At 41.8% G+C, this 24595-nt stretch overlaps 2 protein-coding genes across 3 annotated transcripts in view; both read left to right on the top strand.

Moving 5' to 3' along the window:
* Positions 1-3488: 3488 nt before the first annotated feature.
* srsf9 (serine and arginine rich splicing factor 9) lies at positions 3489-19989 on the top strand. 2 transcript variants are annotated; one of them, XM_077623601.1, is made up of 5 exons: positions 3489-3634; positions 14177-14356; positions 14508-14695; positions 19150-19322; positions 19393-19989. In XM_077623601.1, exons 2-5 carry the CDS (start codon positions 14199-14201, stop codon positions 19597-19599), a joined length of 726 nt encoding a protein of 241 aa, XP_077479727.1. In that variant the 5' UTR covers positions 3489-3634; positions 14177-14198; the 3' UTR covers positions 19600-19989. The 2 variants fall into 2 exon arrangements, with proteins under 2 accessions (XP_077479727.1, XP_077479726.1); XM_077623600.1 differs by lacking the exon at positions 3489-3634 and adding an exon at positions 4351-4373.
* A 4212-nt stretch (positions 19990-24201) lies between these two features.
* LOC144091345 (glycolipid transfer protein-like) overlaps positions 24202-24595 on the top strand; it is a 31731-nt gene continuing 31337 nt past the window's right edge. Inside the window, exon 1 of the mRNA XM_077623602.1 lies at positions 24202-24595. This exon is cut by the window's right edge and continues 2211 nt beyond it. The gene's annotated coding sequence lies outside the window, so the exon portion shown is untranslated.

Raw genomic sequence — 24595 nt, 5'->3', positions numbered from 1 at the left:
GCGCTGAAAGTGCCCCACACACCATTTTCCGGGCTGTAACAGGCTTTCTAGCTTCGGAGTTGACCGCCCTTTCTTAATGATGTCCATTTTTTTCCTTAAAAAGTCCGTCTAGAAAATAGCTTTGTGAGCAAACAGAATCTATTTGTTTTTGCTTCTGTCGGCCATAGTGGGTGGAGTTTGCGATCTCGGCTGCCTCGGTACTGCTTTGGCCCGCCTACTAGCCAATCATAGTTTGTGAAAGCAATGACATGTCCCAGCCAGCAAAATGCTAACGCCTATGAAAAATCATTGTGGGGTTGCCAACTCAAAATCTGATTGGTTAAAAGCAACAGTGTAGTTTAATGCAGCAGACCCCGCAGAACTGATTGTGAAGGCTTTGAGGCAGATCTGATCTGGCAACAAATAATGGCTGAAATGTGATTGGTTAAATGCTTCAATATGAAAACACACATCTGGAAGCAGTGCAACCAGGGGGGAAAGCAATGAAAGGAAGCTAACAGACCATTTGGAATAATAAGTACGTATTGATGGACAAAATATAATATGATTCTGATATTTCTTAGGCCAGCAGAGAAGGCCTTGAAGGCCCTGACGGCCCGCCACTGATATATATATATACATCTGTCTATATATCAGTGGCGGTCGGTGCATTTTCTCGTAGCGCCTTCAACAATGGGGCAAAATCCACTTCCTAGCAGCATTTCATGATTAAATCCAAATACTGGAGCTTTTCACACATTAAAACCAGGCCAGGGGGGCGATTTTCCCGGGAAAAGACAGCGATGAACGTTAATGGGGTACGGGCAAACATTGCCCGAAAATGGGGTAAAATCCAGCCGAAAACAGCATTTATTGATTAAATACAAATACTAGAGCTTTTTAGACATCAGAACCAGGCCCGGAGTATCATTTCCCCGGTAAAAAGACAGCGATGAACGTCGATACATCCATACGTGAAATGACAAAAAATGCACTGAAATTAGGTAAAATCCACTTCCTCGCAGCATTTATTGACTGAATACAAATACTGGAGCTTTTGAGACATTACAACCAGGCCAGGGGGGTGATTTCCTCGGGAAAACACAGCGATGGACGTCAATGGCGAAACGGCAAAAATTAAACTGGGGTAAAATCCAAATCCTAGCATCATTTAGTGATTAAATACAAACACTGGAGCTTTTCAGATATCAGAACCGGGCCCACAATTGAAATATTATTTAGGAATATAGCCATATTATACTCACCAAAAATTCTTTTTAACTGTACACAATATCCATCCTATTTTCTTTCTTCCTTCTTTCCTATCGCCATCGAAGCTAATGATGAAAGTCGAACCTGTCCTGTCATATTTCCGGGATAGTCCGTTTTGAAAATTGCTTTAAATAAACACAACAATATTCTTTTTGGTGTTGCAGCTAAGTTAGTGCACTGAAAGTCCTGCCTTCAAGGCCTTCTCTGCTGGCCTAAGAAATATCTGAATCATATTATATTTTGTCCATCAATACTTATTATTCCAAATGGTCTGTTAGCTTCCTTTCATTGCTTTTCTCCCTGGTTGCACTGCTTCCAGATGTGTGTTTTCATATTGAAGCATTTAACCAATCACATTTCAGCCATTATTTATTGCCAGATCCGATCTGCCTCAAAGCCTTCACAATCAGTTCTTGCGGGCTCTGCTGCATTAAACTAGACTGTTGCTTTTAACCAATCAGATTTTGAGTTGGCAACCCCACAATGATTTTTCATAGGGGTTAACATTTTGCTGGCTGGGACATGTCATTGCTTTCACAAACTATGATTGGCTAGTAGGCGGGCCAAAGCAGTACCCAAGGCAGCCGAGATCGCAAACTCCACCCACTATGGCCGACAGAAGCAAAAATAAATGGATTTTGTTTGCTCACAAAGCTCTTTTCCAGACGGACTTTTCCAGAAAAAAATGGACATCATTAAGAAAGGGCGGTCAACTCCGAAGCTAGCAAGCCTGTTACAGCCGGGAAAATGGTGTGTGGGGCACTTTCAGCGCGCTAACTTAGCTCCACAAGCAATAAGTATATTGTTGTGTTGATTTAATACTATTTTCAAAACAGACTGTGCCGGAAATATGACAGGACAGGCTCGACTTTCATCATTAGCTTCGATGGCGATAGGAAAGAAGGAAGAAAGAAAGGAGGATGGATATTGTGTAAAAAGGATTTTTGGTGAGTAAAATATGGCTATATTCCTAAGTAATATTTCAATTGTGGGCCAAGTTCTGATATCTCACAAAATGCTGCTAGGAAGTGGATTTTACCTCAGTTTAATTTTTGGCGTTTCACCATTGACGTCCATCGCTGTCTTTTCCCGGGAAAAATCACCCCCCTGGCCTGGTTGTAATGTCTCAAAAGCTCCAGTATTTGTATTCAATCAATAAATGATGCTAGGAAGTGGATTTTACCTAAATTTAGTGCATTTTTTGTCATTTCACGTATGGACGTATCGACGTTCATCGCTGTCTTTTTACCGGGGAAATGATACTCCGGGCCCGGTTCTGATGTCTAAAAAGCTCCAGTATTTGTATTTAATCAATAAATGCTGTTTTCAGCTGGATTTTACCCCATTTTCGGGCAATGTTTGCCCGTACGCCATTGACGTTCATCGCTGTCTTTTCCCGGGAAAATCACCCCCTGGCCTGCTTTTAATGTCTGAAAAGCTCCAGTATTTGTATTTAATCATGAAATGCTGCTAGGAAGTGGATTTTACCCAATTTTTGTGCATTAATTTATTGATTATTTTTATGTGTCGCAGCTGTAGCTGCAGTAGAGGTTATATAGCCATAAAATAGTTTTTGAGGGTTGGATTGATACGTTGAAGGCGCTACCAGAAAATGCACCGCCCGCCACTGATATATATATAATATATATATATATATATATATATATATATATATATATATATATATATATATATATATATATATATATATATATATATATATATATATATATAAATATATATATATATATATATATATATATATATATATATATATATATATATATATATATATATGTGTGTGTGCGTGCGTGCGTGTGCGTAATTGTATATTATGGGGTTTTGTGTTGATAAAGATATCAGTAAAGCTGGATTGAGGAAGCAACAACGAATCACTATTGTGATTATTTCTCCCTGTGTTTCAAGCGAAAATACAGGGTACAACATAAACAGCCATTACAATGACAATCGTTGGCTCTCTAGGTACATAGAAGGGCCTGGACCGTACTGCCAAGAGCTCTAAATCCGGGGAGCAGTGAGTGTTAATGATCCCATTGTGTATGTACACGAAAAGTTGATTGCATTGGACAGCAAAAACACTGCATGTATCTCCTCTTTAAAGTTAAAGTCCTGAAAGTTAAGGACCATGTAGTTTTAAATTACCATATCTTGCTCAAATTCCAAACCCTCAACAAAATCAGAAAATGAATGGAAATGATTAATTAATCGAACTTTTCTGTCGCAAGATGGCTGATAAAGTTACGCTATCCACAGTGCTTTAAGACATCTAGCATTGTATTTAAAATCTACACCATACTGCAACAAAGCGAAGCAAGGCCGAGTGGCAACGGTAGAACCAGAGAAACACATTTTCACCCAAACGGTAATTAATCAACACGTTTCAATTATTTTTACGTGCAATAACAGTAACTCATTTCATATGGTGATATTGCAGGCTGTGTTTGTTAGGAGACGAGACCAATACTACTATCCAATTAGGCCGAAATCGGCGTTAGCTATGTTATGTTCTCATGATTTCCAATTTAGCTGTTCTTGTAAATTTTGCGTGTTGACGAACTGCTCGAAAGCGAGTTTTTTTTTATAGAACTAATGACCACAATTAGACTATTTCACATGGTAGAGTCCTATTTCAGGCAAGGCCAACGCCTGCTCTTATGAGCGTGGCCAGCGCTCAAATATATAATTTCTACCCCAAAGCTTGTTTATATTTGAAAATTATGTTCAGCGATTTAAGTTTTTTACAGTTACTAAAAGTTGGCATGGAGTAATGAAATATTTTGGCGGTCTCCTAGTCAAATTTTCCCGTAGTTAACGTGCACACGGCAATTTAAATGTGCGTTAATGTGGCTAAGATTGTAGCCATACTTGTACCTATTTCGAACGGGATTAGTTCAGTGGTAACTGTATTTATGAAGTTAATCGGGTCCAGAAGTTTGTTTGTCACTTGTTTTTTTTTTTTTTTACCGCAGATGGGCCTGGATGTGTACTGGCTTCAGCGGGGGAGGGGGGGGGGGACGTCTGGCAGTGCAGGATTTGAGTCCCTGGCGGCGCAACGTGTTACTGATAGTAGCCTTTGTTACTGTGGTCCCAGCTCTCTCTAGGTCAGGGTTGGGCAAACTTTTCGGCCCGGAAGCCACATTGACTTTAAATAATTGACAGAGGGGCCGGGTCAGCACAAGATACGATACATATAAAAAAGTGCATTTGTTAACAGTACATATGAAACATAAACAGAAAAAAAGGACTAAAGTATTAACATACTCATCACTCATCTGGGATTTATGGGGTGCTTTCTTGGTTTTCATCAGATTAAAGGTCTGTTCACACATGTAGAGCCAAATAACACCAGAATCCTTGGTGCCATCTTCTGGATGTTTGGAAATTTGGCTACACTTAATGAAGCATAAAACTCAGGGACTTTCAGGGAGTTGAACTTGTCACATTGAAGATCAATCAGTTCCAACTGCAACTCCTGTGGAACCGTTTCCGGGTCTTGTGAGAAAGGACATGACACCATCTGTCAATTACTCCAAAATCACAAAACTGACGGCAGAATTGCTCATGCAGGTCATCCAAAGATTTCCTGTATTTTTTCACATGCGGGGGCCTCTTTTAACGCAACCAATGTGGGGAAATGAGCAAATGACTTGTCTGATATTTGCTTGAAAAATAAAACCAGCTTGGTTTTGAAGGCGGAAGATTTGCTTGCATTTCATGCACAAACTGTTTTTTTCTCTTGTAGCTTCACATTCAGCTTGTTCGTGTGTCAGGATGTCCACAGTAAAAGTTATATGTTCAGAAATGTGGCAGTATTCTCAAGTAGCTCCAATAACGAACTAATCTCCTGTTTGAGCTCCCACACACATTTACATACTTTTACTAGACTAGTGCGCCATCTAACGGGGGAACAAGGGTATTGCAGGGGAAAGGGAAATTAATGAGGTCATTGATTTTTACTATAATTTGGACAACGTCGGCGGGCCGGATTAAAAAGCCTAACGCGCCGTAGTTTGCCCATGTCTGCTCTAGGTCCTTCACTAGGTCCCCCCGTGTGGTTGTGGGATTTTTGCTCACCGTTCTTGTTATCATTTTGATGCCACGGGGTGAGATTTTGCTGGAGCCCCAGATCGAGGGAGATTATCAGTGGTCTTGTATGTCTTCCATTTTCTAATAATTGCTCCAACAGTTGATTTCTTTACACCAAGCGTTTTACCTATTGCAGATTCAGTCTTCCCAGCCTGCTGTAGATCTACAATTTTGTCTCTGGTGTCCTCCGACAGCTCTTTGGTCTTGGCCATAGTGGAGTTTGGAGTGTGAGAGACTGAGGTTGTGGACTGGTGTCTTTTATACCGATAAGTGAAATCAGATGCTATTAATACAAGTAACGAGTGGGGACCTTGTTAGACGAAGGTAGACCTCTTTGACAGCCAGAAATCTTGCTTGTTTGTAGGTGACCAAATACTTATTTTCCACTCTAATTTGGAAATAATTTTTTTAAAAATCAAACAATGTGATTTTCTGTTGTTTTTCCCCACATTCTGTCTCATGGTTGAGGTTTACCCATGTTGACAATTACAGGCCTCTCTAATCTTTTCAAGTAGAAGTTGCACAATTGGTGGTTGACTAAATACTTATTTGCCCCACTGTACATACATACAGATACATACAGTCATACCTCTCAGTGGTACCTCGACATACGAGTAATTCGAGATACGAGTAAAATTCCGATCAAATAATTATCCCGAGAGACAAGACAAATTTCGAGATACGAGGAAGCCAGGTGGCCAAAACATGAGCGGCTGTTTATGATTTTAGCGCACTGTCTTTTTTGCCGCATCTCTTTCGTGTATAACACATCTACGAGCACTGGGTGGAGCGTTGCATTTTCCCGTGTTTTTTTCCCGTTAGTCAATGCATAATACAAAGTGAACAACAACGGATCCAAAGAAAACAGGTGGAATGAAGAGTTGTGCAAAGAAGAGGCGAACGTTGACAATCAATATTAAGCGCAAAGTAATTGAAAAATATGAGTATTGTACGTGTCACGGAGCTTACTTGGCAATATGAGAGCAATACTTCAACGATATGCACCATCCTGAAGCAGAAGGACCCAATTAAGGATAAGAAGCCTTCCAAAGGACTAACTCTAATTTCCCCCCGGCACAGTGACATTCATAATGAGATAGAGAGCCTTCTTTTATTATGGATAAAAGATACACAGTTAGCAGGAGAGAGCGTGACCGAGTCAACTGTATGTGAAAAAGCCAGCAGAATTTACATGGATTTAATAACAAAGAAAGGATCTGAAAAGGGGGAGCCTTCAACACCTTCAGAACCCTTTAAAGCGAGTCATGGCTGGTTCGAAAAATTTAAAAAGATCTGGAATACACTCGGTTATTAGACACGGGGAAGCAGCAAGTTCCAATTCGAAAGCCGTGGTGGAATTCAGGGTGGAGCCAAATTCCACGTTTGCGTTTAACTTTTTCGGTTAAAATTCGCCGATTGAGGATGGCACAAATCGAAACTTCATCCACGTGACCTAAACGGATGTGACATATATAGCTATCTATACTTGCTCTATAAGCAAACTGGTGAGGGTCAACTGAGGGAGGGATTCTATCCCTGATATTGCGGGCGAGCAACTTTTCAAAGCACTTCATGATCACAGGAATAAGTTCAACAGGCCTGTAATCATTCAGGCTGTCAATGGTTGGCTTTTTAGGGACAGAGATAGTGGTGGCAGATTTCAGGCAGTAGGGGATGATGGATTGTTGCAGGGAACAATTGATAATCTTTGTGAAAACTCCAGTCAGCTGGTCAGCACAGGCTTTGAGCAGCATCCCAGGTACTCCGTCAGGGCCAGCAGCCTTCCTGGTGTTCACAGTCCTCAGTACCTGTCTCACTTCATGTTCCTGGAGCTTCAATGTACTGCTGTAAGGTGGTGGATGTGTTGAGACTGAATCGAGTTTGTCAGTCTCAAAGTGGGCAAAGAAACGGTTCAGTTCCTCTGCTAGTAAGGCATCTGTGTTAACAGACACCTTATTATTGTAATTGGTAATGTATCATATTCCCTGCCACATTTTCTTTGGATTATTTCCTGTGAAGTGCTCCTCAATTTTCCTTGTATATGCTGCCTTGGCCTTTTTAATGCCTCTCTTCAGGTCTGCTCTGGCAGCGCTGTATTGTAACTTGTCCCCTGACCTAAAGGCGTTGTTACAGCGTTTAATGAGTGCCTGTGTCTCACTGGTCATACAGGGTTTTTGGAAAAACCCGGATACGTTTATTAACAGTAACAGTGTCCATACAGTTTTTGATATAGGAAAGTACTGTGTAGTCCTGGACGTTGTGGTGTTCAAAAAGTTCCCAAATGGTGCAGGAAAAACAGTCCTTCAGCTGAGGAAGGGCGTCCTCAGGCCATGTTTTTATTCTTTTTATTTGTGACCTCGTTAGCCTCGGAGTGGCGTGTATGAGGGTGAGGGAGAGATGGTCGGATCCAGCCAGGTGAGAGGGGTGTGGCTCTATAAGCATGTTTAATGTTAGAATAAATATGGTCTAGAGTTTTATCTCCTCTGGTGTGACACTTCACATACAGGGTAAACTTAGGCAGAATAGTCTTTAAACATGCTTGGTTGAAGTCACTGGCGACATTAAGGACGCCATCGGGGTGGTCAAGCTGCTGTTTGTTTACAGTCGCTATCAGGAGGTCAAGTGTCGTGCTAACATTAGCATCTGGTGGGATGTAAACAGCCATTACAATGACTACCGTTAGTTCCCTTGTGCCTGCACAGAACTGCCAAGAGCTTTAAATCAGGAAAACAGTGAGTGCTAATGATCCTACTGTTGCAGCACCAGTCATTGTGTACACACAGACCCCCGGCCCCGTGGGTCTGTCGTTCGTGCGTAGCGTGCGGATCGCTAACGAGACCGCGGCATCGGGGATTTGCGGGTGTAGCCACGTATCCATGATGAGAATAATGCTGCAGTTCCTGACTTAACAAACAATTGTCGTGCCAGTTTGTCCAGTCTATCTTACATTTTACGATCTTAACAAACAATTGTAACCCCAGTTTGGCCACATGGCGCGACATGAACAAACAATTATTAGGCCACTTGGCCAGTCCATCCCACAGTTTCCTTAGCTTAGCAGCTAGGCACGCCCGGCATCCCCGCTTTTGCTTTCTTTCCCTTCGCCGCCTCCGTCATACGCTGGGTGGGCTGACAATCCACGGCGATCCGGTGATCTCGAGATGTCCTCAGGGTTATTGTAGGTTTGTTGGTAATCTGTTGTGATGGGTATATCGCATTTCCTACCGAGAGTAATTAAATCCTGACGACTGGAGAAAACGAGTGCCTCGCAGATGTTCGTAAATAACATTAAGACTGATGAAACAAAGCACCAAACTGGAGAGCAAAGAGACGCTGCACCCGTGCCCGCTGCCATAAAGTTCGGCGTTCAACATGCAATGCTCCACTGTCAGTCAGACTTGTGTATTCCGGGAACTTGATCCCAGCCTTGGCGAAAGCTCGAACAACAGTGCTGGCCGACACTTGAGCCCAGTCATCCACAATCCATTGTAATTCGTGACATGCATCTCCCAAGCCTTTGATTCTCCTCGTTGTTATATCGGCATCGACAATTCATTCCAAATCGTCACGTAACTCGTGCGACGCTGCCTGCCCGAACTACTCTGTTGGCCAATCGGCATTCATCAGTCTCAAGCCATGAGCAAAGCTGTTAAATTGTGTTCGATGCATGGCTTCAGTCCATTTTCAAAGTAAGTATTGAGAGTGTTTTTGAGAGTTAAAAGCGTTGTGAGCAGACAGAAGTTAGATCCCTTGCCACTCCCCTTGGATGTTTTGAATGGATTTACCGTAATGCTTGGAATGCGAGGGGAGGCTATTTTTAGGGTGAACGTCCGCTGGCTTGATTGCAACAAGTAGCGTGCCGGCAAGAAATAAAACCAGTCACTCAAGCGGTCAGGGCCATACAAAAATTGAATTTAGTGCACAAACAAGGCGCATTAACTATTTTATAGAAAATTTTAGACCTTTATGTGCGCCCTATAGGTGTGGAAATACGGTAATTCATTCCAACCCTAAATGATGGGTTCATTATTAGATATACTTTAATGTAATATAAAACAATACAAGGAAGGCATCGGGCACATCTCCAGCGTTATCTTGCAAGTCAAAATCCATCCTGGCTCGTCCTCGCCACGGATCATTCTAAAGGACCTAATTCTCTCCTGCCCATTTAAGACATCGAATCAAAACAATTACCAGGTTATTCATTTCAATTGCATAAACGTTTAACCCAAATAACACAATTAAGGTAAAAAACAACTGCAACAAGCCTCCATTCGGGCAAAACAATTCCATATTAGGTGAACCGAGCAACACTATTTTTAAACAATTCGCGAGTATCCTGGGAGGTTGATTCGATAGCCATCTTCGGAATTCAAGTAAAAACAATTTAAGAGTCCTTCCCCGAATATTCATTGTGAACTTGCAACTGGGTAAAGGGTCGAGGTTTATCCAAATCAAAACAGTGCTCGGAGCCAGCAGCCGTGGAGAGTGACCTTGGAGCTTGTTAAAGTAAGCGTTTGTCTTCGTTGCAAGCACATATTAATATATACATATAATGATTAATATTTCATTTATACATATGATTAATATTCCATACATACATATAAGGATTAATGCGCACATATATAATAGCATCCAGAATAACCCCAACACTGAAAAAACACCAAAAAACAGGATGTTGGAATGGAAATATTTTATTTGTTCTAATTCGCCATCTATTAACAGAGTAACAAATAACTAGTGGTTATGATGTTTAATAGTACAGTGGTACCTCGACATACGAGCGTAATCCGTTCCGAGACTGAGATCGTATGACGAGGTTCTCGTAACTCGAGCGGACGTTTCCCATTGAAATGAATGGGGAAAAAAATTAATTCGTTCCAGCCCTCTGAAAAAACACCAAAAACAGGATATTGGATTGGAAAAATGTTTTATTTCTTCTAATTCCCCATCTATTAACAAAGTAACACATAACTAGTGGTTTAATAGAAATAAAGTGTTTAATCTAACTAAAATTGGGCGGATTTCGCCGAGGGGAGAGGGGCACAAAAGGGGCGGGGGGCTCCGTTTTTTTTTTCTCCACACAACGCACTCGTAAACGGAACAAACACTCCACCCTCACGTTCGCTATCGATGGGCTGTTTGCTGTCGTACTATTCCCTTCAAAATATTCCGAAAATGATGCACACAAATGTCCTCACAATCGGATAACGCACGACCACTTGCCAAAGAGCAGCAGTCTTTTATCAGCGATCGCTCCGCTGCTCATGGGAGCTTCGGGGGCGCTGGCTAGCGGCTCCTTTTAGCTTGTAGCATCTGTGGTCGCATCCCCTCGAACGGGGCCTATGATAGAGTTGCTACCGTGGTTGCTATTGTGGGGAGTTGCGAGCCAGTGCCCCTGATGTTCTTATGAGCAGCCAACGAGCAGCAGTCTTTTATCAGCGATCGCTCCGCTGCTCATGGGAGCTTCGGAGGCGCTGGCTAGCGGCTCCTTTTAGCTTGTAGCATCTGTGTTCGCATCCCCTCGAACGGCGCCTATGATAGAGTTGCTACCGGGGATGCTGTTGCGAGCCAGTGCCCCTGATGTTCTTATGAGCAGCCAACAAGAAGTAATATAATACTCCTCGTATTAGATAAAAATAACAGGAAATGCAGCAGCTGAGCTTACCCACGTATTGATTGTGGGTAAAGTTTTATTCTGAGTGCCATTGCCTGTCGGCGTTGTGTGCACGAGTATATTTCATTACCCAGGAAGCCCTCTTTTCCCCGCGCATGCGCGTTGTGCGTTTCCTGGTCTGAATAACTCATCCGGTGCTCGTAAATATTGTTATACACGAAAGATATGCAAAAAAAATGCCATTGCCACCTGGCTTGGTCGCATCACGAAATTTTGACCGCATCACGGGCGAATTATTCGATCGAAATTTCCCCCGTAAGACGAGCATTTTGTATGACGAGCGGTCGTATGACGAGGTACCACTGTACTAAAATTAGACAGATTTTGTAGAGGGGGGAGAGAAGGACAGTTTTTGCACGGCAACGCACTCAACATAACAAACAAATGTAAATGAGCGTGGATAACGATACAGGGCACATATGTCAAGTCTCTATCTCTCCCCATCCACGGACTCCCAGTTGTATCAAAGAATGTCTCTTATTATTAAACATAACAACTAGTTATTTGTTACTCTGTTAGTAGATGGTGAATTACAACCATTAAAGTCCCGGAACGCATTAAGCTTGTATCTCAAGGTACCACTGTTTATATACTGTATTTACTGGCACATAAGCCGCTCTTGTCGGACATTAAATGATGACTGAATTGAGGGCACGGCATATATGCGCATAAAAACAGGACATGCAAAAAAAATGGCACCGTGACACGAAGTGGCGCAGTGACATGAAATGGCGTCGTTGGGTGCGCCGTGACGTCACGATGCAAGCGAATGCCGATACGGTAATTAATTTCAAAATGGAGAAAAGATAAACAGACAAAACAAAATTTATTTTTACGTCTATGAATGAAAATCAAGAAGAAAAAATATGTATCTTGCATAAAACGTGAAAAAACTCACGTTCCCATCACTGCTCGCACGGAGCACAGCCATCTTACCTATCAGGTTATATCCTTCTTTTCGTTCAGGCACCTAGGCAGACAGCTTGGGGTCCTGTAGTTGCAGTTTGAGTTGTAATCTTTAGTAGAGAGCACCGCGAACATTTCCAGCGGAGTTTGATTCAGTGTTCATCAAAGTTGATTGTAATGTATTGTCAAAGAAGAATGTGCTACATTGTCAATTACTTGGATTGGATATAAAAAAAGATGAAGCATCTATGTGCCTTCGTCTCACTCTGACCGTAGTATCTGGGTAGATGGTGTCCCAGCGCTATCACAGACCATCGCAACGCTAAGCTAATTCGCTAATATTGATTTTTTTTTTTCGCTGTTTTTTTCGAAAGTAACAACTATTGGAGTAATATGAACCATGGAAAGAATTGAGATATTTTGACATCAGAGCAATATGGCTGCCACAACATCTTAAACTTCTGGTAAGAAAATTGTAATTTCTGTAATTAGAAAGAATCAGGTTCTTATCAAGGTAGACATTTCTTTTTTCAAATTGAATAATTATATATTCAATAATGTGCTTTTGATTCATAAGGAATCTCAGAAATACCACTTGTGATGATTTTTCTGAAGATTTTCCCTTCAAGGTAACACATTTTACTCCCTATTAAAACCATGAATATGGAGGTGAAAATTGTGAATCAGGGGGCGGCTTATACGTGAGATATTGTAAAATAATAATATTCAAGGCAATTTTCAGGGTGCGGTTTATGTGCACGGGCGGCTTATATGCGACTAAATATGGTATATATTTTTTTTTATGTCCAGAAAAATGTGAAAATCCACGCTGAAAATCGCAAGCGGAAGCTTCTGCCCTGTCCTCCGCTTGCTACAAGGACTCGGCATTGAAGTAAAAAAAAAATAAAAAAAAATAGTGGTGACACTACTTCGTGGTTTTCCGTTCATCGCGGCTATGTCTGGTCTACATTAACCGCGATAATCGAGGGATTACTGTAAATCCATTCAAAACACTCCAGGCAAGTGGCAAGGCATTTGACTTCCGTTTGCTCGTAGCGCTTACAACCCTCTATCCCAGCTGACTCCGGGCCAGAGGCGGGGGACATCCTGAATCGGTGGCTAGCCGATCGCAGGGCACTAGGAGACAGACAACCATGCACACTCACACCCATACCTAGGGGCAATTTAGAGTGTCCAATCAGCTGTGAGGCCGACGCGCTAACCTCTCGTGCCACCGGGTCGCTCACTTTTCACCAATTATGCCTAAAAAGAAGAGTTCTCATTTCGTATCGAGTTGGGAAAAACGTAAATTGAAGCGCACCAAGATGGCAGCACAATCTTCTGCATTCCATCTATAATCCTAATAAAGAGATTTATAAATGGATGTGTGCATGTTAAGATTTTCTCGCTACGTTTGTCCAAGCCGTGCAACGTAGAGTTAAATTTTTTTATGGTGGCCAGAAAAAGCTGTCGGATCCTAATAGACGAATGATTGGATTTCTTCACCTTCTCTACGTGTGTAAACTCAATCTTTTATCTGTTAAACACCCATTTTTCAAAAGATATTTTTTTAATAGCGCAACAATTGTCTTTTGGTTCTAAACAAGCAGGTGGGTCCGGGGAAGCCGGAGCCCCCTGCTTGTCTTGTAATGAAGTTAAATTTAGGGCGGCATCTTACAACCCATCTGTCACGTGGTACGTCGTTCTCTACAGAATCCACTCAAGGGTAAATACATATTTAATCATGAATCTGTATAACGTATTTGTCGCTAACTTAGTCACTTTCATAGTGGACTAATATAGATAAATACAGCATGTATTGCCTTCATTATAAGGCTTTTGATTTTTTTTGTGCCTCAAGACATGTTTTTTATGTCACCATTGCTCTTTAAGCATTTTGGGTTGCCAACCCCTGCCCTAGTGTGTTTCTTTCTTAAGGTGATAAGGTTTACATCACATGATTTTTCTCTTGTTATTAAAACTTGGCACTGAACGATGAGACATTTTGAGACTCAGTACTACAGAACCATTTTGGTTGGTGCCTGTTAGTCATCTGCCATTTGTCTTGAACTCATCTGAACACTGCAGGCTTATCTTTTTATTTGTGACTTAAGTAAGGTATTGGAAGATTGGATTAGCATTACGATACCAAATACTGCCAAAATAAAAACAAATTACAAGTCAACAGTACCCCCCCCCCCCCCCCCCCCCCCAATTCTCTTTTTGTGTCAGCAGCAGTGGAACTTCTTCCTTCACCATGTCGGAGGGGCGGATTTATGTCGGGAATCTTCCTATGGACATCCAGGAGAGGGATATTGAGGCTCTATTCTACAAATATGGAAAAATCCGTGAGATTGAATTAAAAAACAACCGGGGGACTATTCCATTTGCCTTTATCCGATTTGAAGACCCACGGTGAGTCTGGGGATCGGTCCATCTTCATTCCAATGTAGGGTATCCAGTTTTTGTTTTTATTTGTTCAAGTACTTCAAGTGACTCCCAACAAGGAAGGGATCCACAAAATAGCAGCGAGCATTCGTAAGGAGTTGTGTGCTCTCTTCTCTAGGGATGCAGATGACGCTGTCTATGGAAGGAATGGATACGTATATGGAGACTCCAAACTGCGTGTAGAGTATCCTCGATCCTCTAGTAAATTTAGTCCAATGGGAGGTGGCGGAGGTGGTGAAAGAGGAGGACCCAGAGGAAGATTTGGACCCCCGACACGGAGGTCTGAGTTCCGTGTAATAGTGACCGGTAGGTGGACAGTTTTAGGCCATTATTAATTCGCTCAAGTGTCCCAAGTGGGAGTGGACATGCCAAATCAAGGATTTTCTAACCATCCTATGGTGGACAACAGCATAGAGAGAATTCTAATTAGAAGTGACAAATCACTAGCAGCTACCTCTCATGGCGGACGAGAAGACAAATGGAAACGTAAGATGCAATTCAAGAATTATTACTAGATGTGGCTTCCTTGGGCTCTAATGGAAAATGAGCCGACTGATAGATCAACGACAAGAGGTAGGCCTAGCTACTTTTGGACTCAAGATTTATGGAAAATGTTCAAAATCACTTAATGTTTTTTACCCTTGCATCCAATGGCGGACTAAAACACGGACTAGGAAGAAAGTGGATTTACAGTCACTGTCAATTTGTCTTTGGTGGTGGGACAAAAGTAGCGAATGTTTCTTTTCTTCCATGGACCATGAAGCTAGCAATGAAAATAATAAATCGTAGACAACGACCCTTTTTTTGTTGCGTGGTGGCTCAGAGAATGTTAGAAATGTTAAGAAAGGAAATTTAGAGAGTTGCCTCTTCTTACAGTGCCGATATTAGACCGGTATATGCAGCCTAAATGAATTAAGGGTAGTTGCTATCTTGTTCATCAGTAGTGGACTGGAAAACAAGTGTTAATTGGATGTCACTAGCAATAAACAGGTCTCACCCATGGCCTAAAATAAAATGTCCAGTATAACGGAGGATTTGCAGAGTCTCTAGTGGATATGTTCCTCTCACTCTTGGTTCTCTGACTAGTGGACTGAAGTTATAAATCGTAGGCTGATATGTCTCCCTTGTTCATGAAAAACATGAGGTTTAAAAGAAAAGTGGATGGACCTTATCAGATATTCTGTTGATGGTGGACTGGAGATAAATGGACTTTTATAGGCGGCCTGACTTGAAAATGAAGTGTAGAAACGAAGTACGTAGGATATTCAAATAATTGTCTGATGTTTTTCCTTTCATACATAGTAGACTGCAGCGTTAAAAGGGATCCATAGATGCAAGCCCTAAATTATTGGTGGGTATTTTGCACTCTAAATGAAAAGTGGAAGAGACGGCTTGCTGGTCATGAAAATTGAGAGACCAAGGGTTTGATTAATAAGAACATCACACTGTCCTGAAAAAAAAGAGAGATGTGTAGGGAAATACAGCGCTGCCAACCTCAGTCGACCCCATTTCAGGAGTACCCTAGTCCCATTTCCAGAGTTTTTCCGGAGTGAATGTGATTCACACAAAATCGATTAAAGATGTTAAAAAACAAAAATAAATAACGTAGGACAATTTAAATTAAACTTTAATTATGTTTTAACATTAATTGAAATAGTGTATTTACAAACTTTAAAATGAAAATAAGTATTAAAAGTGAACAAAGTATAATTTGTCGATCATTTATTGGCAAATTACGAACCAATAAACTTTTGCGAGTGTCTGGGTTTCTTAGAAGTTTAATCTAAATTGCCATCCATTTTGTGCTTATCTCGAGCGGGCATATTGATAAAACTGTACTACTACTTCCTTTAGAACAGGGGTCTCAAACTCGCGGCCCGCGGGCCAACTGCGGCCCCCGGGACAATAATTTGCGGCCCCCGTCTTAATATGAAAGATTAATGTTCGTGCGGCCCGCAAGATTGATATGAATGACACTTGTGTTCGGAGCTGAATGAACCAATCACGGTGAGGTATACGGCTCTGGAGGGCGGGACATCGGCCGGGCTGTCCAGTGCCTCGCTCACTCACTCATTCATTCCTCCAATCAGCTGGGCGGAGGAGAAGCCGTGAAGCCGATCACTCCGCTCGGCGCGCACAGTCCTCCGCTGCTCTCAGCATAGAACTGAATGAAGCGCTATGATCCGTGATCCAGCCTGTGTCTGTGTCTGTAGCCATTTCCACGAATGAAACTGAAACTTAACAGTAAGTGCGTTAACATGACACTTGAGAAGTTCAGAGAACTGCCGTAATCCAATGCGATCGGAGAGCGAAAGTGCACATGCGCCACAGACCCGCGCGACTGAAAGTTAAAGTTCAACCCGAGACTCATTCCAAGTGGAAACACATATTACAGAGCCCCAGAGATGTCTCTTTCAAAGCCTGCCGTGAAGAGAAAGGTCGGTGATGAGTACAGACAGTTTCAAGAAAAGTGGGGAGTGCAATATTTCTTTGTTGAGCACAGGGGCACCCCGACATGTCTCATTTGCACTGAAAAAGTTGCGGTGCACAAGGAATACAACTTGAAACGTCGTTATACTACGAGACATGCTGAGGAGTACGAAAAATACCAGGGACATGAGAGAGCCAACCAGGTTGCCAGTCTTAAAACACGTCTTCTGAGGCAACAGGGTTTCTTCAAGAAGGCTACCAAAGACAGTAATGCAGCAGTCGAAGCTAGCTACGCCGTTTGTGAGTTGATTGCTAAAGCAGGAAAGCCATTCACAGAAGGTGAATTTATCAAAAAGTGCATATGACAGGCTGCACATTTTGTCTGTCCAGAAAAGAAAAGTCAGTTCAACCACATCAGCCTTTCTGCCAACACCGTGGCAGAGCGCATTTCTGACCTGTCAAGTGACATTTATGATCAACTGTGTGAGAAAGCACAATGTTTCAGTGTATATTCAGTGGCTCTTGATGAGACCACAGACATCACAGACACTGCCCAGCTCGCAATATATGTCCGTGGTGTTGATGACAATTTTGAAGTGATGGAGGAGTTTCTCACAGTAATTCCAATGCATGGCCAGACCACCGCTAAGGAAATATTTCACCAGCTGTGTGATGCCATTGAGAATGCCAGTTTGCCATGGAAGAGCTTTGTCTGAATAACAACTGATGGAGCCCCATCAATGACAGGGAGGAAGAATGGACTGGTAGAACTTGTTCAAAAAAAACTGGAAGAGGAGGTTGTGGAGGAGGCCATAGCTCTGCACTACATTATCCATCATCAGGCCCTTTGCAGCAGATGCCTGAAGTTTGACAATGTGATGTCTGTCGTTGTGAAATGCATCAACCAAATCCGATCCAGGGGCTTAAGCACAGAAGGTTCCGTGCTTTTTTGGAGGAAATGGAGTCAGAATATGGGGATGTGCTCTACTTCACTGAGGTTTATTTCATTATTTTTTGTTAAAAAATAAAGATATTTGATAACGTTGGAATGTTTTATCAGCGCTTTTCTTGTGGAAATCCTGATGCGGCCCAGTCTCACCCAGACTCTGCCTCTTGCGGCCCCCAGGTAAATTGAGTTTGAGACCCCTGCTTTAGAACAACCCCAGAAATGATTGGCTTTGTTTCAAAACAAAAGCCTGGTTGTTTGTGTCATCTCATCCCACTGAACTGCTTTATCCTCAATAGGGTCGTGGGGGGTGCTGGAGCCAATCCCAGCTGTCTCCAGGCCACAGGCGGGGGACACCCTGAATCGGTGGCCACACAAGTGGAACGTGACCTGGATTTGAACCCAGGACCCCAGAGCTGTGAGACCGACGCGCTAACCACTCGCATCACCGGGCCGCCACTGTTGGATTAATCAGCCTTAATAATACTTACTTCGCTTATGGGAAAAAAAAAACGAAAACGAAAATGTTAAAGCGACAATATTTTGGGTTTTCCGGAGTTACGGGAGGTTGTCAGGAGTCCTGCAGTTTGCGCTACTAGTCCGGGTGAACTCCGGAAATTCTGGAGAAGTTGGAAACTCTGGACACAGAATAGAGAAAGAAACATTGTCTTATTATGGACTGGTAAAAGGAATGTGGATGGACTAAATATGTCAAGTCAAAAGCAGGTCTAGCTGATGTGGGCAATTGTGTAGTGAACTCAAAGCACTAATTCAGTGGTCCCCAAACTATTCCACAAAGGTGCGTTCCAACCTGTAAGAAGAAACCTTTCCACCAATCTGGTATCATAGAAGTGCAATCAATGGATTGGAGTCAGGCGCTTTTTTTTCTTCAGCTAAAACCTTATTGGTTAAACTGTTTGTGTTGGATGGGTTGGAACAAAAACCTGCACCCACAGCGGCCCTCGAGGACTGGTTTGGAGACCTCTGCACTAATGTATTAGCGACCTAAACACAGTGGCATTTCTGTTATGGGAAGACTGCCAGTCAATATGACTAAGGTGAAAGTCATGTTGACGTAATTTACTGTAATCTGCTTAGTCAGCAAAATTGCAACTTGTAGTTTTTTGTTTTGAATACTTTTTTGATATATTATTTGGATCCTTTACAGTTATCCCAAAATGTCAAAGTCCTGTTTGTTGATTATTAGAACATTTTGTATAGTGTTGAATCTAACTAAATTGTAATTGTGATGAGATTTTAATCTGGTTTATCTGAGTGCAAGTCAACTCCAATGTATGTTGAGCAAAGAAGACGTTGTAATTTGCCAAAACATGTTGTGTATAATTGCCATATTTTTTCAAAGGTATTATTACTATGATCTCAGGATTACCACCAAGTGGCAGTTGGCAGGATCTGAAGGATCATATGCGCGAGGCAGGTGACGTCTGTTTTGCCGATGTGCAACGGGATGGAGAGGGTGTCGTAGAATTCCTCCGTCGAGAGGACATGGACTATGCATTGCGCCGGCTGGATCGTACAGAGTTCCGATCGCACCAAGTGAGTGGAAAACCCCACGGTAATCGGATCCTCTATTTCCATCACTATTTACTTTTGTCCTTGTTTGCAGGGTGAGACTGCTTACATTCGTGTCTATGAGGATAGAGGCACCCCCAACTGGAGTCGTTCGCGTTCCCGCTCCAGATCCAGAGGTCGCTTTTCACCACCATACCGAGGATCACCACAGCCACGCTACCAGTCCCCTCCACGCATGTCACGCCATAGTCCACCTCGTAGACCATCACACAACAGCCCGCCGCCCCGTCACTACCGCTAAAGGTTCAGGATTCATCGAAGAAAACAATGGGGGTTTTTCCCCCTTAATTTTTTTTATTTTTATTTTTTTTACAGCATTAAACAGGCACATTGTTTCATACTGCATAAGTACATTCCATGGCTACTCCATTTGTCTATTGTGTAGTTTTAATACCCTTCTGTTTTCTCAAAGTAGAATTTTGGCCCTTTGATTAGGATTGTAAATTAGATTGGTTAAACCAGTTCTCACAATGTTAAAATATCAGCCACATTTATGCAGCTTTATCTCAGAAAATTGCTTTCGTGAAGAAAAAGAATAATATGAAACACTTTCACTGTCTTTTTAAGCATCAAACTGAGGTGCGTAGGTAAAATTGTCAGTCTTTTCAATAAAATAGTAACTTTTACAACAGCTTTTTTAATTCAAAACTTTTTTTATTACTGTTAGACTTTCCCAAATTGACGCACAAAAAAAACAGGAAAAGACAGTCTTCTGGATTTTTCACTTGCAAGGAGAACATCCGCTGAGACACCCTCACAGCTCCGTTCTGACCTTGCACGTCTTTTCTGTTGTTTTATTACATTCGGGGGCCCCGATTACATGGACGTTTCAACTCTAAAGGGAGGGGTGGAACCAAGTTGAAGTGAGACCTTTGAGTGTGTTTATCTATGTGCGTGTATAGTACTAGTCAAAACAGACCGGAAGGACCGAAATGTCAGAAATCCTTGGGGAGCGTCCGTGGTGGAGGGCAGATCGCACAGGTGCATTTCTCAGAGCCGGTTCTCAGTGTTCCAAGGCGTTCGTTCTGGCTTTTCTTTGTTTAGACAAGGCTTCTATGAGAAAAGCTTATACTTCGTTGCATGCAAGTATTATAATAATTTACCTGTCAACTTATACGTTTTTTAATTTCACATTGTGTAAGCCGTATAAGAACTTTTGTACGGGGAAAAAATGTAAAAGTATGTTTTTTGCAAAACCGATCTGAATTTGCCCATTTCGCCTCTAATCTGGATCGTCTTGTTCATTGGTAGCAGAGGAAAAGAGCATTGTGGATTGCTAATATTGTCATGCTTTAAGCATCATGTCCGCATGTGCATCAGTCACGTTCGCCTTTCCACTATGTAGCATGTAGCTGAACAGTCAAGCCGTCAGCGTCATACAGCGACATCTACTGAATCTTGTGAATCTTGAATCCACGATGATTTGATTCAGGTGTGTTGGTGGAGGGAGATATGGAAAACAGAGCGGATAACGGCTCTCGAGGACCAGACTTGGCCACCCCTGCTCTAGTGCATACAAAAGGCTGATGGCACCCGCCCACTTTGGGGAAAATTATAGACTTTAAAGTGCACCCTATGTGAGTAAATATGTGCCGCGTTGTTTGTACGGTTTATTATCGCTTAATATGGGGAATTGCAATCTTTAATAAGGAGAGCAAGTGGCTCTGGTTGACAGGTATGGAAGATTCTTCGTTGCAAGCAAATGTATAATCATGGTTGATTTAAAAGTTAAGTTTGTTCTACGGTTCAATTTATAACTACATTTTTCCTGTAGAAACCTAAATTGATGTACATAAAGGTAGAAATTTTACTCCTACTCCATTTAATTCTTAGGTGACACTCACAATTTTTCCCTCCATGTTACAGGTAGCATTTTTTTTGTAAAGCAAATCACAGTATTAGTCAAATTTAAAGTTACTACCTTAAAATTAGAGCTGGGCATCATGACAAAAATTGTTATTGCAAAAGAAGTATCACTCGCTATTTAACTCATCTTTTTTGTTTCAAATTTGAAACTTCCAACTTCTGTGAAAAAGTAAATAAATCACTGTCCTCCTTATTCAAATCTGAAAGTAACTGTTACCTATATAAGAAGAGAATATGAAATATAATTTTAGAAGTTATTTTTGTTCTGTTGTCCAATTAAGATAAGACCACGCCCTCCTTACACTGACAAGTAAATAAAACCTGCAGATAATTTGACAGGTGTCTTTATTTTTATAAATTTGCCTTCAAATCAAAAGTTGTTGTGCAATATGAAATAAATAAAATAATCAACTGAAGCCATCACCATTGGCAACCAGACTATTTTCAGCCTCACAAAAAGAAACTAAATTTACCTCACATATGGCAATTTACAAAAAAAATTAAGTTGGCGGAACTTAATCCAGGGGTGGTGATTAGTGCGTCGGCCCCACTGGGGTCCTGCGTTCAAATCCAGGTCACTCCACCTGTGTGGAGGTTGCATGATCTTCCTGGGCCTGTGTGGGTTTTCTCTCGGTACTCTGGTTTCCTCTCACATTCCAAAGACACTCATGGTAGGCTGATTGGACACTAAATTGCTCCTAGGTATGAGTGGGCGTGAATGGTTTGGCGATTCGCTGGCCATCATTTCAGGGTGTCTCCTGCCTCCTGCTCGAAGGCTCTGGTGAGGATAACGGGATAACGCGGTTCAGAAAATGAAAACAACAAAAAGTACTTAACCCATTTTATCCAAGATAACAAGTATTTGATTTTTTGCAAAGTTTTCAGAACATTTACCGTATTTACTCGCATGTAAGCTGCTTTTGTTGGACAGATAAATAATAACTGAATCGAGGGTACGGCTTAAATGTGCATAAAACCACGACAGGCACGAAACTGCAAGTTGACGACGCAATGACACGATGATGCAAGACAATGCGGCCGATGCGGTCATTTATTTCAAAATAGAGAAAAGACAAATAGATAAAACGCTAAAACAAAATTTAAGAAAATTGTAATTTCAGTCATTAGAAAGCATCAGGTTCTCATCAAGCTAGACATTTCTTTTTTCCAATAAATTGATATTTTGCATTTACAAAGACAGGCATATTAACTTATGATATTTACCCCAATAATGTGAAAATTTCCCTTCAAAGTAACACATTTGTACTCCCTATTAAAACCATGAATATGGAGGTGAAAATTGGGAATCCGGGGGCAGCTTATACGTGAGAAATTGTAAAATTCAACAATTTTAAGGGTGCGGCTTATACGTGTGGGTGGCTTATATGCGAGTAAATACTATATAAAAAGGTTAAACACCTTGATATGAAGTAAGAAAAATTAAAGGCTGTCCTCAAATAATGACAGTGGGTTAAGGACATTTTCAATAAAGCTGCTCTATGTGCACAGCTATTTCCAAGGCATTTAAAAAAAAAGAAAATGCCAGGGAGAATTCACTTGGATCTTTTAGTGGATCGGCTCTGTGTTGTGTTACATCTCATAATTGGTCATTTTGGCCGTGTTAGTCCTTTTGTGTTCATTCTCCGTGTTAGTCTTTATTGCTAACCAAGCTAAAAACACATTTCCTGATCAATCTCTTCTCCTGAGCTTTGGTGTGGAACTATCGTTCTTGTCTCAACTGCGCCCCCGCACTGTTTGGTAGTTGGGTGGTGTAGTTGCAGTTTAAAATTAATGATTTTTTATCATTTTTTCAAAATTATTATTGTTGGAAAAAAATATTTCATGATTATAATTGTTATTGTTTTATCGCCTAGCTCTACTTAAAATCTATTGTTTCATTCAGTGAATGCCCCAATTTGTTTTACAGTCATACCTCTGCTTAGAAATGCTTCTACATACAAAATATTCAGTTTCCAACAAGCTTCGATGTGAAACCTTTTGATGCAAGATATGGAACATCAATACAAATTAAGAAACGTCCCCTGAGAGGTAAATACACTTCCTGTATGCAGCATTTTTTTCAATTTTCATGCTAGAGCAGGGGTGGCCAACTCCGGTCCTCTAGAGCAGTGTTTCCCACCCTTTTTTGAGCTGCGGCACACTTTTTGTATTGAAAAAATCTCAAGGGACACCACTAGCTGAAAATCTTCTAATTTAAAACTATGTCACCTATATTAACATTCAGTGGGGGTCCGTGAATTTCCTTGCGACGCCTTCAGCTCTCGGAATCAATCCAACCCTCAAAAACTATTTTATGGCTATAAAACCTCTACTCAGCTACAGCTGCGACACAAAAAATCACCAATAATAACCTCATACAATTGAAATATTATTTAGGGATATAGCCATATTTTACTCACCAAAAATCCTTTTTACCTGTACACAATATGCATCCTCCTTTCTTTCCTCCTCCTTTTCTATCGCCATCGAAGCTAATGCTGAAAGTCGAGCCTGTCCTGACGTATTTCTGGCATACGTTTTTATTCGATTTAGTGCTGAAAATGTTCGTTCCTGGTTGTGACAGGCTTGCTTGTGTTGAACCCTGCATTTTCGCTTGAAACACAGGGAGAAATAATCACAATAGTGATTGGTTATTGCCGATAAACACTTCAGCATGTCACACTTGCTTTGGAAAACCAACAAGGCGAGAAGTGTTGTTTCCTCATGACGGGCAAATCGAGAGTGGCCTCGCTCAAACAGGTCACCATCCCCAGATTAGAATTGATCCCAGTAGTCGTCACAGTGAAGATAGAAAACATCCTGGGCCAAGAACTTCTCTCGGTAATTGACGGCTGGGTGGCGAGGAGGAGTGAAGTGGAAGTTTAATTTCCCCCAAAATAATGACAGGAATAAGATGAAGAACGTGGTTTTAGTAAATGCCGCGGTGTTGGTAGACCAGGGACAAGCCCTCCTGGTCTACCAACACCACGGCAGCGGTAAAGAGGGCCCAGAGGCGACTCCATATCCTGAGGGTAGTCAGGAGGAACAAGTTGGACACTAAGCTTCTGGTAAACTTCTATAGAGCCACTGTGGAGAGCATCCTGGCATACTGCATTACAGTGTGGTACGCTGGAAGCACGGCAGCAGACAGAAAAGCCATGGAGATAGTTATCAACACCGCCCAGAAGATCATCTGCTGCTCGCTTCCTACACTGGATGACATTGCCAGTCCTCGCTACCTCAGCAGATTTGGGAACATAATTAGGGACCCCTACCACCCTGGTCACAATCTGTTCCAGCTGCTGCCCTCTGGCAGACGCTACAGGTCTCACAAAACACGAATAGACTCAAAGACAGTTTTTTCCCCCAGA

This window comes from Stigmatopora argus, chromosome 16 (genome assembly GCF_051989625.1).
Source record: "Stigmatopora argus isolate UIUO_Sarg chromosome 16, RoL_Sarg_1.0, whole genome shotgun sequence".
NCBI lineage: Eukaryota > Metazoa > Chordata > Actinopteri > Syngnathiformes > Syngnathidae > Stigmatopora > Stigmatopora argus.
The sequence above is the reverse complement of the archived record's forward strand: the minus strand, read 5'-3'. Positions and strand labels throughout refer to the sequence as shown.